This window comes from Mycena indigotica (genome assembly GCF_014461135.1).
Source record: "Mycena indigotica strain 171206Taipei chromosome Unknown Mind.scaff0001, whole genome shotgun sequence".
Classification (NCBI taxonomy): domain Eukaryota; kingdom Fungi; phylum Basidiomycota; class Agaricomycetes; order Agaricales; family Mycenaceae; genus Mycena; species Mycena indigotica.
In genome coordinates this window covers 1,912,488-1,930,889 of record NW_023503000.1, presented here as the reverse complement: position 1 = coordinate 1,930,889, position 18,402 = coordinate 1,912,488, and the positions used below count along the sequence as shown (strand labels likewise).

At 51.0% G+C, this 18,402-nt stretch overlaps 8 protein-coding genes across 8 annotated transcripts; 5 read left to right on the top strand and 3 right to left on the bottom strand.

The window, feature by feature from the left end:
* Positions 1-14: 14 nt before the first annotated feature.
* MIND_00047300 (Transcription elongation factor SPT5) lies at positions 15-5,060 on the top strand (the record flags this gene model as incomplete). The annotated part of the gene is made up of 14 exons (XM_037357440.1): positions 15-173; positions 217-316; positions 361-596; positions 646-1,662; positions 1,712-1,809; positions 1,859-2,048; positions 2,101-2,486; positions 2,537-3,011; positions 3,072-3,300; positions 3,352-3,755; positions 3,902-3,958; positions 4,019-4,137; positions 4,187-4,434; positions 4,489-5,060. 14 exons carry the CDS (start codon positions 15-17, stop codon positions 5,058-5,060), a joined length of 4,290 nt encoding a protein of 1,429 aa, XP_037225350.1.
* A 20-nt stretch (positions 5,061-5,080) lies between these two features.
* On the bottom strand, positions 5,081-6,541 carry MIND_00047200 (Ornithine decarboxylase; the record flags this gene model as incomplete). The annotated part of the gene is made up of 2 exons (XM_037357439.1): positions 5,081-6,183; positions 6,253-6,541. 2 exons carry the CDS (start codon positions 6,539-6,541, stop codon positions 5,081-5,083), a joined length of 1,392 nt encoding a protein of 463 aa, XP_037225349.1.
* Positions 6,542-7,109: 568 nt separating this feature from the next.
* MIND_00047100 (uncharacterized protein) lies at positions 7,110-7,684 on the top strand (the record flags this gene model as incomplete). Its single annotated transcript, XM_037357438.1, has 2 exons — positions 7,110-7,282; positions 7,336-7,684. The coding sequence occupies 2 exons, from the start codon at positions 7,110-7,112 to the stop codon at positions 7,682-7,684; spliced, it is 522 nt and encodes a 173-aa protein (XP_037225348.1).
* Positions 7,685-7,831: 147 nt separating this feature from the next.
* On the top strand, positions 7,832-8,381 carry MIND_00047000 (40S ribosomal protein; the record flags this gene model as incomplete). Its single annotated transcript, XM_037357437.1, has 2 exons — positions 7,832-8,087; positions 8,152-8,381. The coding sequence occupies exons 1-2, from the start codon at positions 7,841-7,843 to the stop codon at positions 8,379-8,381; spliced, it is 477 nt and encodes a 158-aa protein (XP_037225347.1). The 5' UTR covers positions 7,832-7,840.
* Positions 8,382-8,409: 28 nt separating this feature from the next.
* Positions 8,410-9,254, bottom strand: MIND_00046900 (uncharacterized protein; the record flags this gene model as incomplete). Its single annotated transcript, XM_037357436.1, has 4 exons — positions 9,115-9,254; positions 9,011-9,065; positions 8,887-8,959; positions 8,410-8,837 (listed from the first exon to the last, which is right to left on the bottom strand). Exons 1-4 carry the CDS (start codon positions 9,237-9,239, stop codon positions 8,410-8,412), a joined length of 681 nt encoding a protein of 226 aa, XP_037225346.1. The 5' UTR covers positions 9,240-9,254.
* A 33-nt stretch (positions 9,255-9,287) lies between these two features.
* Positions 9,288-10,084, top strand: MIND_00046800 (uncharacterized protein; the record flags this gene model as incomplete). Its single annotated transcript, XM_037357435.1, has 4 exons — positions 9,288-9,505; positions 9,552-9,615; positions 9,662-9,895; positions 9,947-10,084. The coding sequence occupies exons 1-4, from the start codon at positions 9,324-9,326 to the stop codon at positions 10,082-10,084; spliced, it is 618 nt and encodes a 205-aa protein (XP_037225345.1). The 5' UTR covers positions 9,288-9,323.
* A 2,138-nt stretch (positions 10,085-12,222) lies between these two features.
* On the top strand, positions 12,223-13,767 carry MIND_00046700 (Zinc finger protein 622-like protein; the record flags this gene model as incomplete). Its single annotated transcript, XM_037357434.1, has 4 exons — positions 12,223-12,385; positions 12,438-12,597; positions 12,648-13,708; positions 13,757-13,767. 4 exons carry the CDS (start codon positions 12,223-12,225, stop codon positions 13,765-13,767), a joined length of 1,395 nt encoding a protein of 464 aa, XP_037225344.1.
* A 119-nt stretch (positions 13,768-13,886) lies between these two features.
* On the bottom strand, positions 13,887-18,376 carry MIND_00046600 (SH3 domain-containing protein; the record flags this gene model as incomplete). Its single annotated transcript, XM_037357433.1, has 6 exons — positions 17,433-18,376; positions 15,152-17,387; positions 14,915-15,099; positions 14,802-14,863; positions 14,489-14,755; positions 13,887-14,437 (listed from the first exon to the last, which is right to left on the bottom strand). Exons 1-6 carry the CDS (start codon positions 18,347-18,349, stop codon positions 13,887-13,889), a joined length of 4,218 nt encoding a protein of 1,405 aa, XP_037225343.1. The 5' UTR covers positions 18,350-18,376.
* Between the last annotated feature and the right edge of the window lie 26 nt (positions 18,377-18,402).

Below are 18,402 nucleotides of genomic sequence, written 5' to 3'. Positions count from 1 at the left end.
TGCTTTAGGCCGTCATGTCGGATTCGGAAGGCGAGTACGCCATGGAACAAAGCAGACAACGACCGCATGCAAATGAATACGAGGATGAACGTGAAGAAGATGAAGAGGATGATGATGATGAAGAGGATGAAGACGAAGAAGACGAGCGACCTAAGAAAAAGAAGGCGCGTAATGTTAGTATTCTTGTTGAATACTCACTTTTTTTTAATTTAACAGAGAAGGCATCGAAAAGGCGCAGCTGACCGTTTCCTTGACTTGGCGGCAGTGAGCGACGATGACGATGACCCAGAAGATGACATGGACGAAGAGGCGCCAGGTATGGAAATATAATTCAATGACTCCCACTTACAGCTTATATAGACTTTATTGACGACCCGGAGGATGTAGAAGACTCTATAAAGCGGCCATACCGTCACTTGCCTCCAAGTCGCTTTGAGGAGACAGATGAACAAAGTCTTGAGCAAATCGCAAGCGACATTCACCGTCGATACCAAGGGCAGTCCTCAGTCAGATATACTGGAGACATGAATGAAATTCCGCAACGACTCCTTATGCCCTCTGTCCACGATGCAAGCTTATGGCAAGTTCGCGTCAAGGTGTGTTGTTAGTCGTCTTCTTCATGACACTCTTTTAAAACAGACATAGATTGGCCGTGAACGAGAGCTTGTGTTCAGTCTGATGCGCAAAGCCCTTGATACCAAATACGGCTCCCGTCCACTCCAAATTCTATCCGCTTTCCAACGTGACTCTCTACCGGGCATGATCTATGTTGAAGCCCGTAGCTCACAACAAGTTAGTCACGCCTGCAACGGTCTAGTCGGTGTATACCTGTCTCGAGGTATTCACCTGGTGCCCATAGAAGAGATGGCGAGTCTCCTACAAATCAAAACACAAGAGCAAACCGTTACCCCTGGTAGTTGGGTCCGCATAAAACGCGGTATTTACCAAGGCGATCTGGCCCAAGTGGTTGACATAACAGAGACGGGCGAATATGTAGGAGTGAAGTATATTCCCCGAATCGACCTCAATCCACGTGACGATGCTTCACTTGAGGGCCCCGGCAAAAAACGGAAAAAGTCTACTTTCACAGGAAGTCAAGCGTCTTCTCGCCCGCCTCCACGCCTATTCAACTATGAAGAGGTCGTCGCAGCATGGGGACGGAAGAATGTCGTCAAGAGAAACCAAGTCTATGTTTTCCAGAACGAGACGTATAAGGACGGCTTCCTCGAAAAGGACCTGAAACTCAGCCAACTCGTGCTTGAGGACGTAAATCCGACTTTGGAGGAGATTACACAGTTCGCAAGACGACAAGATATTGAAACTGGTGAAAGCGTTGTAGACCTTTCAATCATCGCGGACGCGTCAAGGAAAGCAGCGATATCTGTGCTACAGCCAGGCGATCATGTCGAAGTCTTCGAAGGTGAACAAACGGGAGTGCACGGTATTGTCGAGGAGATCAACCAGGACGTCGTCACAATCACGGCCGAAGGGGTCGATTTCGAGGGTCAGAAAGTCGATTTACCTGCACGAAGCGTTAGGAAGCGGTTCAAAGCTGGTGACCACGTCAAGGTCATGACTGGGCAAAACGCAGACGAAACGGGCTTGGTCGTTTCAGTGCTGGACAATGTCGTAACATTCTTGTCTGATATGACAATGCAAGAGGTCAGATTCACACACACAGCTTTCACTGATAACTCACCGCTATCTATAGGTTTCTGTCTTCTCCAAAGACTTGCGAGAAGCTGCAGAAGTGGGGTCCAGCACCAACATCGTCGGAAACTATGAACTGCATGACTTGGTTCAACTCGAGTTCGTAGTGCGCGTTCGAAACAACTAAATCAACTGAGCGTTTCTTCAGTGCGCAAACTTACGGAGTCATCTTCAAAACCGAACGTGATTCGTTCCGGGTATTAGACCAACACGGTCAGGTGCGCCTTGTGCAGCCTCACCAAATTTCGATGCGACGAGACTCAAATCGGGCGATTGCTACGGACTCGGAAGGACACGAACTCCGGATTAATGATAATATGAAGGAAACGGAAGGAGAGGTAAGCTTATGGTTTCGACTCTCCAGATGAGATCAAAACTGAGTCATTGTAGGGCCGAAAAGGACGCGTACTCCATATCCATCAGGCCTTCCATGTTTTCCTGCATAATCGCGACATTACTGAGAATGGAGGTGTCTTCGTAGCCCGAGCTCGTTCTCTGGCTTCTGTGGCTCCAAAGGGCAGCATTCCTAAAGCAGGAATGGATCTTTCGAAGATGAATCCTGCATTGGTTCCCCAAACGGGCGGTATGGTGGGCTCGGGGAATATGGGGAGAGGTCCAAGGGATAGACTGATTGGGGTGGCGGTCACGGTCGTCAAGGGGCCGTACAAAGGCTACGTGGGCATCATCAAGGATACCAATGGGGCTATTGCCCGCGTCGAATTGCAGTCCAACAACAAAGTCGTGGCTGTTGATAAAGAGAAGCTCAAACGACGCTTGTAAGTGTTGCTTTCTATTCTCTTTGCAGTCAAGGCTGAGTCGGTTTCAGGGACAGCGGAAAACTTGTCGAACTCGAAGGATACTACCCTGGAGGTGGATTTGGGCGCGACAACTCAAATATGTCGCAATTTGGTGGGTCACAAGCCAGCTCATCGTCGTTCTCTGGAGGGAAGACGCCTGGTTGGGGCGGGAGAACACCCGGCTGGGAGTCTGGAAGGACCCCTGGTTGGAATGCATCGAGAACTCCCAATCCGTATGCCCAAGGAAACGACGGAAAAACACCAGCCTGGAGTGCGGCGTCAAAAACACCAAATCCTTATGCTATGGGTGGACGGACTCCAGCTTGGAACGCCAACTCGTCAAGCACTCCAAATCCGTATGCCACAGCCAACACAGATTCATCATGGGGCGGAGCCACTCCTGGCAGGCCAACAAATTGGGGAGGGGCTACTCCTGGACGCCCTGCAAGAGCCGAAGCTGGTTGGGCCTCTCCTCGTCCTTGGGGCGATTCAAACAATACTTGGGTCCGTTTTATTTCTCTATTGATGACCATCAAATTGATTCTGATGATATGATGTGATCAGAATGCGCCTACGCCAGCTGCTGCAGCTCCAACGCCAGGTTTTACTGGCGCACCAACACCAGCCAGCGCACCGACTCCTGGTGTTTTCCATGTTCCGAGTACTCCTGCCGGAGCATTTTCTTTACATGGCAGTGGTTCTGGCATGTCTGCACCGACACCTGGAGCAATGTCAGCCCCAACTCCCGCTGCTTACCCATCCTACAACCAGTTCCAAATGCCAATCGAATATGGTAATCTTCACTAGCATATGACGCACAATGATAACTTACTGTGTTCTACAGAACCGCCAGAAAACTGGGTCTTTGATCCAGCCTACGCACACCAAATCAATCGCATCATTGTCCGAGTACACGGCACTCGCTCAACTCATCCACACTACCTCGACGGGCAGTATGAGGGCCGTGAAGCTCAAATTCTGGCTGCAACAAAGAGCGCGAGCAACTTTGAGCAGACGGTGATGATTATTGTGCCTGGAGAAGGGCTGATGCGGTCTGGCTTCTTGGCCAAGTATCTTCTACCCGTTGAGCCGGATGCGGAAAACCAGGAAGCATTGGTTTTGGAGGATAACAAGCACAAGGGTGAAGTTGTGAAGGTGCGGGAGACGCCTGATGCAGACAGCCGGCGACCGGTTTTAGTATCACCATTGAAGAGCTCAGAGGTGTTCGAGGTTACGAAAGACCGACTTGTAAAACTGGGAGACATTCCTCGAAGACCGTAGTAGATACGACTACTTTTTCTGTACCATGTGACTATCACAGCATTACACGTCTCACTTGTCCAAGATGGTCAGAAAACACGCTCCTGGTTCCGCGTCTACTCACAACAATGTAGCCATCCGCGGTGGCTTCCGAGTCGGTGCCCATTGAAACTGCCCATGAGGACATGATCGTATGCGTGTTTGAGCAAGCGTTTCGAGCCAGAAAGCTACTAACCGAGATTTCGTTGTAGCATGACGCGCAACTGGATTACTACGGAAAACGACTCGCGACATGCTCCTCTGACCGCACTGTCAAGGTATTCGATGTCATTGAAGGAGACACGCAGAAAGTGGGCAAGACGTTGACCGGGTGTGTCTACTCGCACCTTTTTTTCCGCTAGCGCTGACGGGTGGTGAAGACACACTGGGCCTGTCTGGCAGGTGGCTTGGGCCCACCCAAAGTTTGGAAGCATTCTCGCGTCCTGCTCGTATGACGGAAAAGTTCTCATCTGGAAAGAGCAACAACCGTCGACTGGCTGGAGCAAGATTCGCGAGCATACTCTCCACACTGCTTCCGTCAATTCTGTCTCCTGGGCCCCCCATGAACTCGGCGCGATCCTAGCCTGCGCCTCGTCAGATGGAAAAATCTCAGTTCTCACTTTCAAAAGTCTGTGTGTTTACTTCACTATATGTCTTCTCGTTGACCAAAACAACTGCTCAGATGACGACCAGTGGGGCGCGGATATCTTCCCTGGCCACGCTATTGGATGCAACGCTGTTTCTTGGGCCCCGGCCACGACCCCAGGCAGTTTAATCACGCCCGCCGCCCACCATTTGCAGTCAATCCCGTCTGCCCTGCCCCCCGCGCCAACGCCCCCCATCAAGCGTTTTGCTAGCGCTGGCTGCGACAACCTCGTAAAAATCTGGGCGTATCGTGAAGACCAACAGGCTTGGGTTGAAGAGGACGTTCTTGATGGTCACACTGACTGGGTGCGCGATGTTGCTTGGGCTCCCAGTGTTGGATTGGCCCGCAGCTATATTGCCACTGCTTCCCAGGATCGCACTGTCTGCGTATGGGTCAAGGATGCCCCCAATGGTCAATGGACACGAAGCACTCTTGACCCTGCTTCCGCTGGCGAGGCGGCAGGAGGCAAATTCCCTGATGTCGTTTGGCGGGTTTCGTGGAGTCTCGCAGGCAATCTGCTGGCAGTTAGTTGCGGTGACGGAAAGGTGACACTTTGGAAGGAAAACTTGAAGGGCGTATGGGAGTGTGTGAGCGACATGAACAGCTAGAATTTCTGTGTAGAGCACTACTATACATTGTCTTTCTCTACTTCAGAAGCAAACTGCGCGAGCAATCCTCTAACCTCGCCTGACCGGAAAACCCCCGCCGTATAGACTACCTTACTAACCTGGAAACCGTTGAACTGGCTCGCAGCACAGACCGTATATGCCCCCATATTGGCGAAACCAAGCCAGTCTCCGACACGCAGGCCAACTGGGAGAGAGACAGTGCGGCAAACACAGTCAATCGAGTCGCAGGTTGGGCCCCAGACGCTGCTGGTTTGAACAGGCTCGTTGGCAGCGACGTGGAAGCTCTTGCCCATAGAGAGCACGTAGGGGTGAACAACTTGGTGGTCGAAAAGAATGCAGTTGAAAGCACCATAAACCCCGTCGTTTATGTAATACATGACCGTTGGCTGCTCTGACGGAGCCGCGACAGCAGCCTCATCACCAAGCGGGGCACGCCTAGCGATGATGTTTGTCGCGATGCTGAAAGCCGTGGACACGTAGAATCGGCCTGGCTCTGCTATAATCCGTAAACCAGACCGATCCGGGAAGTAGCTTTCGATGGCGTCGGTGAGGTAAGAAGAGGCTTGCTCAAATAACGCGTCCTCGAAGCCACCACCGACATCAAGAAGGGAGAAATGATAGCCAATGTCTTCACCCATGTCAAAGGCAGAACGGGCCCGCGAAATGGCATCAGTGTAGACAGAAGGGTCATAGTTGCCACTCCCAACATGGAAGCTGACGCCAATGACATCAAGATTGAGCTCTTTGGCCTTGGCCAACAGAGCAGGGACCGCAGCGAGGGGAGCTCCGAACTTGATGCCGAGTTGACAAAGAGCCTTGGAGTCGTCGGTAAGAATACGGACGACGAGTTTGGCGCCAGGATGAGCCCGGGCGATTTTATAGAGTTCGTCAGCATTATCAAAGGTCATCATGTGAACATCCATTTTTGCAGCATTGCGGATAAACGACACCGCTTTGCAAGGGTTCGCGAAAATGATGCGAGCTGGATCGATGCCCCCAATAGAGAGCACTTGAGAGATTTCCCCGTTGGAGGCGCAGTCGAATCCGGTACCGAGTGCGGCTAAGAGTCGCAGGATATATGGGTCTGGATTACATTTTACAGCTGAAAGGAAAAGAAGAAAAAAAACAAGTCAGAGAAAAAGAAAGAGCAAGGCAGTGTAATTGAACGGACCATAGAATGGCTGTATCTCGGGCAAACATTTGCGCCAGCGGAGATGCTGCTTGTAGACCTGACTGAGGTCGGCAACAAAGAAAGCGCGTTCCGCGTCTGGGTGTGGATTTTGGTCAGCTTCGAGTATGCCATTGCGGAGGTGGATGTCGGGGTGACCGTGGAGCAGAGGAGGAAGATCGGGGAAGAGATCTTCTGGCCAGTTGAGGTCTGGCGGACATTCGTCTATAATGGGCCTAGGTTGGATAAAGTGCTTGTAATCGAGCGGGGCGAGCACTGCGAGTTTCGACATTCGCTTGTCAGAGGGCTCAGAAGGAGAGTCCAGCGGTTGTTAACCCTGACACCGTCTACCGCCACGGACTACGCCGGGCGGAGAGGTAGGCAGGGAAAGGGGCGGTCAGTCGGCAGTCGGTCCTCGCACGACGGCGAGGGTTGAAGGCAAGGAAGGAAAGTGTCACATGCTTGATCAATGGCAGAACCAAAAAAAAATTCATGCTCACCGATAAAACGAGGAAAACTGAATATCGCCGCAATCGTCGTACGGGGTATGAGAGCACGTTGCAGGACGAGATGGCTCCAGCGCCAAATAAAAGTTTTGCATTGAATTGGTCTATTTTTTATTGTGAGAGTGTCGAGAGTGCCATCACGAGATTTTTGATCCCGCAAAACTCACTTCCTCCAGGTCCATATTCCTCGTCACCGCCGGTGAGTGCGCTGTTCCCCCCTCTTCACTGTGTCCCCGCCGTGAAAGGGTCCCAGCGACCCTCTGGCCGGCTTATTGGCCAAATCAACGGCGGCAAACGCTGGATGCGGGACCTGAGTTATTGGATGATGCACTGACAGTTTTCGTCCAGACGCCAATGTCTCTCGTCGTGCCCGAGGCCCACCAGCAATTCCAACACATTCTCCGTCTTCTCAACACCAATGTCGACGGAAAGCGCAAAATCATGTACGCTCTCACCGAGATCAAGGGTGTTGGTCGTCGTTACTCCAACCTGGTCTGCAAAAAAGCCGATGTTGATTTAAACAAGCGGTGCGTGGCCAGAATCCTCGTTTCTCTTTGCCCCCTTAACAAGCCTTACTCAGGGCTGGTGACCTCAACTCGGACGAGCTTGAACGCATTGTTACGATTATCCAGAACCCCACACAATTCAAGATTCCCACGTGGTTCTTGAACAGACAAAAGGATATTGTCGACGGCAAAAACTCGCAAATCCTCTCCAACGGTGTCGACTCGAAGCTCCGTGATGACCTTGAGCGTCTCAAGAAAATCCGGGCCCACCGTGGTCTGCGTCACTTCTGGGGCCTCCGCGTCCGTGGACAACACACCAAAACAACTGGCCAGTTACTTGTTGTACTGTTGTTGGTCTTTCTCTTAACTTCTCTCTTAGGTCGGCGTGGAAAGACCGTTGGTGTGTCGAAGAAGCGTGGTTAGATATATGTTGTGTGTCTTTCCCTGTACATGCCTACTCTACGAAATATGAGTATGACCAATGCAATTCCGAGAGCAAGCAATGCAGCAGCCTGAATTTTGGCGTAGAACCGAGAATGATCTCGAAATATACGGTCACGCCTCTTATAAGTTGACTTGATGAACCACCTCCAGGCCATGCCTCTGCGTCATCCGTGGCTACAGCCCTCTATGAAGCGAAAATTGGCCGGAAACGACGATGACCGCCCTGCCAAACGACGAATGCTCGTGCTTGAACAAAACCTGGCCAACCTCTCACTCGACGCGGTTATGGTCGATCTCGAAGCGGAAATGCCCATTATCGAGGAGCCAGTGTCGCCGGAGATTACAATGAAGTCCTCCTCGTGGTATGAGCCAGAAGCAGACCGTGAGTTTTTGTTACTGTTACTCTTCGCGTCGATCTGCTTAACAACGACTTGACTGGATTACAGGAATAGTCATTACAGATTTGGCTGCTTATGCCGAAGAGGAGCTCCAACCTGAGGAGCCTCCAGTGGTGAATACCGCGCTAATCGAGCGCTTAAAATCGCGACCGCTTGACCCACCGATCCTATCTCAATCGCAGTCTCAGGCCTTGGTTCTCTTCCGGCCGCTACAACTCCCTCCGAAAACTGATTCCCCACGAGCCGACAACGAGGACGCAATGGACGTAGAACCGTGACTGGAGCGTGTTTGTACATATTTACAGTTTATGGACCTGTCTGAAACTGCAGCATATCGTGACCGTCATTGTTGTTGGAATACATGTCCTGGGCAAACGCCAAATGTCGGTGTCGAGCGTGGACGTGGGGATGTGGAACGTGATGCAATCGGTAGGGAGAGCTGAGAGTAATTGGAGGCGAATGCGTGGCAGGAAAGAGTGGATGGTGGTGAACAGAGGGAGCTGGTGGTTGTGGCAAAGGTTGGGCTGGCTGCATTTGTGGAGGGGCTGGAGGCTGCAAAAGTTCATGAGGGTAAATCATGCTCGCCATCGACTCTGAATGCATGAAATTATCAGGAATGGTCTGAATAGGTTCGGTGTTGTCTTCCTCCATTTCGTCTTCAGGCTCCTGCAATGTGTTGGATGATGGTCCAGCTTCGTCTGTCGTAGAAGATCGCTGGGCAGCTATTTCTTCGGCTGGAAACAACAAATCAGACGACAAAAGTGAAAAATCTGCATGACAAACCTGTTAGAAAGCGGCCGCCAGGACCTCTTGGCCTTCTCATAGCATGTTTGTGTCGCGATTCGTGCAAGTAAGGCTATGGGAAACCAGGTGGGAAAGCGGTATTTGGGGCAAGATCAACACCAACTTTGCGCTGTCTGGACAGTCTATGAAGCTCTTCGAGTCTTGCACGCGCGATGCGCCTTGGGTGTAGTTGCTTAGTGACTGAACAAGCCGAGACTCCGACCATACCTCTTGATAATGCGCATGTACTGTTTGGCATTCACGTAGAGTGGTTCATCGTCCACGGTAGTGACTTCTGACCCGTAGTTTGGGAAGAAATAAGGCTGCTGATAGGTTTCCTGCTCGCCGTTCATGGAGATCTGGAGAAAGATGTGACCGTGCGGTCACGGGACCACGATTCCTGTTTCCATCAACTCCAACATCCGCGTGTATTGGCGATGGAGGCAAAACTCAAAAGCTTGAAGGTGGCGGACCTAAGGGAGCTGTTGAAGGGCCAGACTTTGCCGACGAAAATAACCAAAAACGACCTCATTACGCGTATAATGGCGAGCAAGGAGGCTCAAGAGGCTTTCAACGCAAAATACGCTCCCAAAGACGACCTTCTCGCCCCGCCAGAAGAGTAGGTATTCCCGCCAATCGTTGATCTCGCTCACGGGATATTTCAGTCTCGACTGGGATGCAGACCAGGTTGCTGCCGAACCTGAAGTGGTCGCAGTTACTGAGCCAGAAGTACTCGTTTCTCAGTTTATAGTTGCCATAGGCTGATTAAATCCAGACACCTGCACCCACACCTCCGGAGCCCGCGCCCAAAACCACTGTAGAACCCATTGCTACCGAAACTGTTGTCTCGCCACCTTCCACGACCGAAAAGGCCGAAGACCCAGAACTTGCAAAACGAAAGCAACGCGCTGAACGCTTTGGTATCCCACTTGTCGAGCCACGGAAGCCTGTTGAGAAGCAACCCAAGAAAACTACGCCCACCAAAGCAGCCAATGGGAATTTGAAAGAGGTGCGTGCTCATATGTGCATAGTCCTAGACTGGATAACAACTGTTACACAGACTGAAGAGAAGCTGAATTCGCGTGCTGCTCGATTCGGAACGGGAAAGAAACGTCCAGCGCCAGCTGTCGAGGAAGTTGATGCAGAAGAGCAAGAAAGAAGACAAAAACGAGCAGAGCGTTTTGGGATTAAACCATAAAATATTGCCAGTATTTCTTTGTTTGTTTGTTTGTAATAGTGCCTCCATCAGCGTGTATGACAAGCGGTCCTTTGTGCGCTACGTCGTCTTCTCAAGATCCCACCCACCCCACTCTCTATTATAATTACGGAGAACGGCAACGATCGTCCAATGCACTTCATGATCACCGATCTCGAGGCTTGTCAGAAGGAGCTTGCGACACATTGCTGTAGCCTTCAAGTCCATTTTCAAGCCTTCTATGGGTTCAGAGCAAACAAGTCCCGTTCTTTACGCGTTATATCCGAAATGGGTCTTCAAATTACAGTCAACTGACAAGTGTCTAGAAAAGCTTGAACTCTTGGACGCATTTCAACTCATCCTTACTAGTATTAGCTCCCAATTATCCTCCTTCGCGCTGGTCATGGATGCAGATCTGGTAATGCTCGGAGCGGAGCCGCAATGTCGCGGCGCCTGCCCAAACCACAATCAAAATTCACAGTCCGAGTCCAACCAATATGCGTAACTTTCGCGGAGATGTTCTTTAGTGAAGATATCGAGGCGTGGAGCGATCCAAACCAAGTAGGAGGATAGGATAGGATAGGAGGATTGTCACCCGTGAGGAGTATTAATATTGTCTTCAAGAGATTGTAAATGTCGAGCCAAACGTCAGGCACTTGTACTTGCTCGTCATATTACGTAAACTTCCGATTTATTGGTGTGAACCACCATCTAACCCTCGTACCCCGGGTTCCGTTTACTCAGACTGTTTACACTGCAAGCTCACTCTTCAATAAAAGGCGAATCACAATAACCTTCTGATTGCATTTCAAACTCTCAGAGTTACTTAGCCATGGCTGAGCGGAAACGGAACGCGGATGGCCAACTCTACACATCGCTACCTGAAGCCGAGTTATCCGCCTTACTTGCTCGTCTCGCTATTGTTCAGTCTCCTTCTCAAGACACTGATGTGGTCTCTTTCCAACCCTGTCCCATTGTCGCAGAAAGATCTCAAGATCGACATTGCGTTGCCGACTGGGCCCTTTCGAACGGTGTCTGGCGTTTCAGAGCCACTTTCGATGGACATGCGGGCCACGAAACTGTCGACTATGCCGTCGAAACTATCCCTGCCGCCATTCGTGATGCTCTCACAACTGCCCTTACAAACGGACCACTAGACCCCACGGAAGTTACCAACCTTTTGCGTAATACAGTCGCAGCTGCAGACGCCAAGATTGGAGATGAATTCCTCGCTCTCTTTCCAGGCGGACCTGAGGCTGTCGAGTCCATGTCCGAAGAAGAAATTGTCGCGATCATCAACGACGGTGGGCCCAACAACAAGAAGACACTGCGATGCATGAGAGGTATGGTTTCTGATCTGCTTTTTGTCGGGCTAAAACGACGCACAAGGCTCCACCGTCCTTATTGCTCTCATCAGTCCTGAACTTGACGTATGGGTCGGTAGTTTGGGTGACTGTCAGGCAGGTATGGAGCATTTGTACTTGCTCTATCCCTTCGTGACTAATCTTTGCATAGTCCTTGGAGCAAAACAAGGATCGGGAGAGTGGACCACAACTGTCTTGAGCACTAACCATAATGGTGTGGACCCAGCCGAGGCTGAAAGAATTCGCAGTGAACACCCAGGTGAACCTGAAGCCGTACTACGAGACCGGGTTCTTGGTGCATTAGCGGTAACCCGTGGTCAGTCTGGTTGCTCGAATTCGGCGAGTTGTATGGTACTAAGGGTGTTTTAGCGATGGGCGATTTCCTCTTCAAGCTGCCAAGTGTTTATACGACTCAAGTATTCCTCAAGTCCAAGCCTGGCTTCCGCTTCTCGTCGAATCTCGCCGAGTTTCTGCCTCGAAATTTGACTCCGCCATACGTCTCGGCCATTTGCGAAATTCAACACATCAACATCGCGTCGATTGGTGCTACTGAAGCTTATCTTTTGCTCGCCTCAGACGGCCTGGTTGATCTGACAGGTGATACCTTTGGGGTAGAATATCGAGTACCGGAGATGTGCGGAAAGAAATGGGTTGAGGTTCTTGCCCGATCTGACCGTTCAGGAAATGACGCGCTGCATTTGCTGCGTGATGTTATGGGTCAAGAGCCAGACAAGGTCTCGTCACTGCTTACAGTAGAATCGGAGCAGCGCTGGATAGATGATACCACAATCGTCCTCACTAAACTTTGCTGAGTCACAATATTATAATCCGCTTCCGAAAGTCACGATCCAAAACCCTCTTTACTCATCCACCATGTCCGCGACGACACTCTTCACTTGTCTTTCATGTTCCATTGCGTTCCACACTGCGGAGGACCAGAGTTTGTGGTGCTGCTGCTTCATGCTCAACCGCTAATAAGCCTTTGTGTGTAGGAGGTCATTACCGCTCCGACCACCATAGATATAATATGAAGCGTCGTGTTGCGTCGCTGCCGCCCGTTTCACTAGAAGTCTTCAACCAAAAGGTTCTAGATCGCCGATTGGAGACTGCCATTATGTCGTCTGCGAAAGGTTCATACTGCGACGTTTGCAAGTGCGTAATCCAATCCAACGCTCTAACTGTCCGATCTCACTGGCTTATAGCAAAACCTACACAACGGAGAATGCCTATCGCTCGCATATCCAATCCAAGAAGCACAAAGAAATGGAGTTGAAGCCGAGAGTGGTCCAACCGCGCGCACCTGAACCAGATTCTGACCCGGTAGCGAAAGATCAACTCGAGACAATCGAAGAGCCCGAATCTGTGTCTCTTGTCGTGCCAGAAGACGCCTCCGAAACCGAAATCAACCAGACAATCGACGAAAAAATTGCGGCGGCACGCGCCAAGCTCTCCCCCAACTCATGTCTCTTCTGCTCAGAGGAAGCCCCCTCGCTCGACGTAAACCTGGAGCACATGTCATCTGTTCACTCATTTTTCGTCCCCGATGCCGAGTATTTGGTGGACATCAAGGGTCTTATAACCTACTTGGGCGAGAAGATCGCTGTAGGCAACGTTTGCATCTTCTGCAATGGCAAAGGCAAGGAGTTCAGGACGTTGGAAGCTACGCGAAAACACATGCTCGACAAAAGTCACTGCAAAATCGCCTATGACACGGAGGACGACCGTTTAGAAGTTTCCGACTACTACGACTTCACAAGTTCGTACCCTTCAGCCAAAAACAAGTCTGAAGGAGAGGATTGGGAGGATGTCGACGACGACGACAATGACAGCGATGCAGAAAGCGCTGACCAAGTTGTTGAAGATGAATCTGAACTTGAGGAAGAAGAGCTTCCTGATAATGGGATCTCTTATGGCGACAGCGAGATGCAGCTTATCCTTCCCTCAGGTGTTCGAATAAACCACAGAAAACTGCGCTACCACCCACAAACATTCCTGGGCTCAAGACGCGGTAAAACAGAGGACCCCGATTCTGGCGCTGCCCTCGTTCGTCGTCTTCTTGCTGACAAAAACTCTGCCCTGGTTCCCCGAAAAGGCGGGTTTGGTGCATTTGGAGCTGGAACAGATGTGGTCAAAGCTCGCAACCGGGGGGAAGCAAGGGAGGCTGGGCGTCATGTCCGCGAGTTCAGAGATCAAAAACGACGCGAAGACTTCAGAACCAAGATAGCCTACATCAACAATAGCCAAAAGCACTATAGAGATCCTCGTGAGTAGCTTATTGTCAACTTTTGTTTTGCTGACTTTGGCTCTACAGTGCTTCAATAGTAATGTGTACAGAGAGTCTTTGGTCATTATCATCAATAGAAAGTCATGCAAAAACTAAGAATTAAGGGTATGGTTACGATGCGGTGAATGCAAGGAGAGAAAACAAGCAAAGCAAGAGACTACCACACATACGCTGCTGGCAGTACTCCTTCTGCGCCAGTTTTCACATCACGGGCGTACCACCAGGCAGGGTCTCTGTCGTCTAGGATCTCTATTGCGGCTCCCGCCGATATTGGTAGCTCTCCTTCTCCTGTGCCATCAAACGAATATCGAACCTGAGCTGGTCGACTCGTTTCCTCGGCCATCATTCCGGCAATGACAGCATCTGATGGTGTCTCGGCACGCATGTAGTTGCTTGCGTCTGGCCCGAATGGATCTGGCTCTGGGGTATGCGATCGGGAGTCGACTTGTTTATCTTCCTTTGAGACAGAATAGCCAAATGGCGCCCCGATTATCGTCGTTCGCGTGGCAGCGTTGATATGCTCCAACAGAGAGGATGGGCGGTGGTGGGTTGAGTCATCGTCGTCCTCCGCGGCAGCATCGAACTTGTTGACTTTTTCGTCACGCCTCGAGAACAATGTCCACAAAATTCCAATCAAAGCCAAGAGGAATACCACTCCTGCTGCAATCGCAATCGAGATGAGGATAACAACACCCGTCGCCAGGAATTCTGCAGGCCATTCAGTACGACTTATGATAGGTCAAGAAAGGTAGTACGCACTGTGTTGAGTGAAACTGAAGGTGGAGAAGGAGTGGAAGAGGGAGCTAATAGTTCCAGCCGCTCCAGAGGCGGAGGAGGAGACGATGTAGGGGAAGAATGATTGTCCATCAAATAGGACAGAAGAAGCGCTGCCAAATGAAGAGTCGGCCAGGGAGCCAGAGATCATGAGCATTCTATCAGATTGAATAATGCCATTTGCTGAATGGGTATCTTGGAGGGGAACCATGGCAAGCTGCGCGATGGTGGTATTACTTGCTAGAGTTGAGCCTATGATTGGTCAGCATCAAGAATAGGTATCGGCGCATCAACGTACTGAGAGGTGTCCATGCAACACCATTCCAGAATGATAAGAAAGACGAAGACGAATCACTCGTTCTGCCAGCTGTTGTGAGTACACCGAACAGCAGCCTCTACAAGAATACACACCGTCCAGCAGCGAAAATACTGCTGACGTTGCCAGCATTTACTTCGACGGCCGTAACCGGTCCTGATAGTTGAGAGCCAGAACCAATAGGGGCCCAAGTGCCATTGGAGAAGGTAAATTGAGCGACGTTGGCGGCCGAGTTATCCAAAGCAAGAGAGCCAGAGGCGATCAAATATTCTTGATTCGACTACCACGTGGTCAGTATAAACGCTTTTGCTTCTTACTTTGGAAAAACTTACCCCCGCATAAGCAACAGCAGCAACTTCTCCCTGAACACCATTGCCTAACGCGTTCCATTGGTTGTTGGACGTGTCCAACAAACAGATGGCTTGACACCGAAGTGACCCTGCTTGTGCGAAGGACCCTGCGACAATGACTGTCTTGTCCTTAGACTCGGAAGTCGTGATTGAGCGAACAACAACATTCGAGCCGGAATTTCCCTGAAGTGGCTGCACATTCGATGTATCCCATTGCTTCTTGGCCAGGTTATAGACAGCGAATCCATTCGCGTTGAGTCCCGGAATGGTAAATTCACCGCCAACGTAAAGGACATCATCGACAACCAAGAGAGAGCGCACTGTCCCATTAAGTTGGGCTCCCGCGATACTGGAGCTTAATTGCGTCTTGGTATCGTATAGAACAAGGCCTTGAGAAGACGACAACGAAAAGTTGCCACCAATAATAGCAATCTCATGCGACGAAGAGGTATTGGTCCAAAAAGCGCCTGCAAGAACAGCGGGAGCGGGAGCAGGTAACGCTGGTGGAAGGGGAGCGGGAACCGTCGACTGTCGAGCAAAAAGCGTGGGGAATGTGAGTTTGGTCAGCCATCCAGCGCGAATATGCGTATTTCTTTTCCTTGATGTTGATGGCGGATTTTGAGCCGATTTCGAAGAACTGCCTGCTTCGAGTGCAACCCCGAGCGGTGTGATGGCGGCGAGATCGTTGTTGCTATTCTGGATCAGAACCATTCCTGAGGCCCCAAACTTCTGGGATGCTAAAACATTTCCAGCGACTATTTGCGAGCCAGAGGTCCCGTTGGCCACTAGAGACATAGTACCCACAAGGAAACCCCCGCTGTTGACCCAATGACCTGACGCGATGTCCCATGTAGCCAAACCTGCAGCATCAGCACCTGGAGCGCCGGAAGGAGTGAGGACACTTTTGAACTTTCCAGCAACTTGAACTTGTCCGTTGGCGATGCTCAGGCTAGTAACAGTTCCGTCAACACCACCGTCAAGAGCTGCCCATTGGTTGGTCTGCACATTGTAGGAGGCAACGCCATGCAAATGACCACTGGTAGACGCAGTCTTTGTGTCAGTGAACGACCCGCCGACATATAATGTATCGCCGAAGAGAGCCAACGCATTTACAGGTCCGTTCAGTCCGTTTCCACTGAGCGTAGCCAAGGCGCCATTCTTGAACGATACGATATTCCCAGAGGCAGAAGCGGAACCAGAGGACAACGAGAAGTTTCCGCCCAAAAAGACACCTGAAGTTGGATGATGGACTACCGTAGCAATGCCAGACGAAGTACTCGAGATGAGGGACGAACTCCCACCGGTCGCACCGAACATTGCAAAACCGATCGTGTCCAAGGCGGTCTCGGAAGCATTGGTCAAAGTAGTTGTGCCATCGATGGTTGATGTTTGGGAAAGAGGCCACTCGAAGAAACCAAAACCGTTGCGAGTACGACCAGTAGACGATGAACTGCCCGCTGGAACACTACTGTTGATGGCAGCCGCATCAAGTATCATCTGGATTTTGTTGGCAATGAGGACGAATTTGCCGTTTGCCCCTGGGCCAGAAGGGGCTGCAGTAAGGCCCATGTGGATGGTGGTCACGAAGTTTGGCCCTGTGGGGAGAATAGGTCCTTGATAGATAGTGAATGACTGGTCCTCCGTATTCTGTTGCGAAACCGGTGTCACCCAAGGCTCCAAATTATTTCCCGGGAAAACTGTCACGTTCACCGAAGTACGCGCAGCACAGTCTTGCAACTGGGTGCAGCCGGGAACAAGCATGTTGATCGTATATTGACCAGGGGCCGATACGTAAGGATTCCAGGTGAATGTCGGTCCACTCGACGGCGAAGTGCCAGGATTTACTTGGGCCTGAAGTACGGTTTGTACTGTCCCCGGTATATTCGTACCCGCCTGCTTAGGCTGCCACGTGCCAGTGAAGCTGATATTAGATGCACTTGGAGCAAAGCAAGACGGTCCATTCTCATCGCTGATGGCAGACGCGAAGGCCCCCGAGGAAAGAAGTTGGAGAATATGTAACCCTGGGCCATCTCCAGTGAACTCGGTAAGTTGGATTTCAACTCCCGTGATTGTTAAGGGTTCATTAAAGAGAAAGTCTTGGTAAAGAATGGAAGAGTCGGTGAGAAGAGGACAGGGATTTGAACAGGTCTTATTCTGGTTCGTGCTGGGGTCAAGGTATTGAAGCGACTGCACTTTGTTATCAGGCAGAGTGGTTACACTGAAAAGACTAAGAAGGCGAAGGATGGTAGAGAACGGGACCTACAAGAAGCCTGTCGTGCCATGATTGGGTTGGAAGGTGTTGCCAAGACGGAGGCCACTCAGAGACAAGCGACTATGCGTGTTGATTGAGATGACTGAGGTCGTTCCGTCAGCGCCAAACCAGGTATTTTTTGGACCATCGGGACCAGCAGGACACAGAATGCGTTGAATATTGCCAAAATCGGGATTATTGGAGTTGGTGGAGGGTTGGAGGATGGCAGACGCCGGTATCGGAATCGGCACAAGAGAAGAGGAGAATGGAGAAGCTCCAGCGGAGAAGGGGACATTTGGATTATTCGTGCCGTTCAGCGGAGCTGAGCCGTTGCCAACAAACGAGGTCACAAATGAGCCAGCGAAGAAGAGACTGCTCTCTGACGCGTTTGTTGTGATTGAAAAGACGTGATTACCCCCACCCGAAAGGCCCTTGAACGGAGGTGCAGACCACGATGACCCCTTCGTGTCCCAGACCGCGACGGAAGAACCAGGCGACGAAAAGCTACCTCCAGCCCAAACTTTGCCATTTTTCGAGTCGCAAAAGAGGGCATCGACAACACCATTTGGTCCATTCAAGCCTAGAGCGGCGAAAGTATCGGTCGAGGGAGTATAAGAGGCGATATTAGAGGCAGAAGTCGAGCCGATCGACGAAAACGATCCGGAGAAATAGAGGACGTTGTTAAGGGCACAAGCAGCGACAATTGATCCTCCTGAGTTGGATGAAGCGAGGCGGTCAAGGGAGCCGTTGGTGGCACGGGCGAACAACGTTGAAACTGAGTTGTCAAAGGGGACCGTGTTGTTGGAGAACAAGTCTAACCCAGCGAACGCGCCAGCCAGGCCAACCTTGCCCATACGGTCAAAATCGACTCGCGGTAACGATGCATGTGTCGGTAGAACGAGGAAGGGGAGAAGGAGAAGGGGCTGCATCCGCCCAGTGGTGGGGGATGGTGGTTGACTTGCGATGGGAAATTTGATCAATC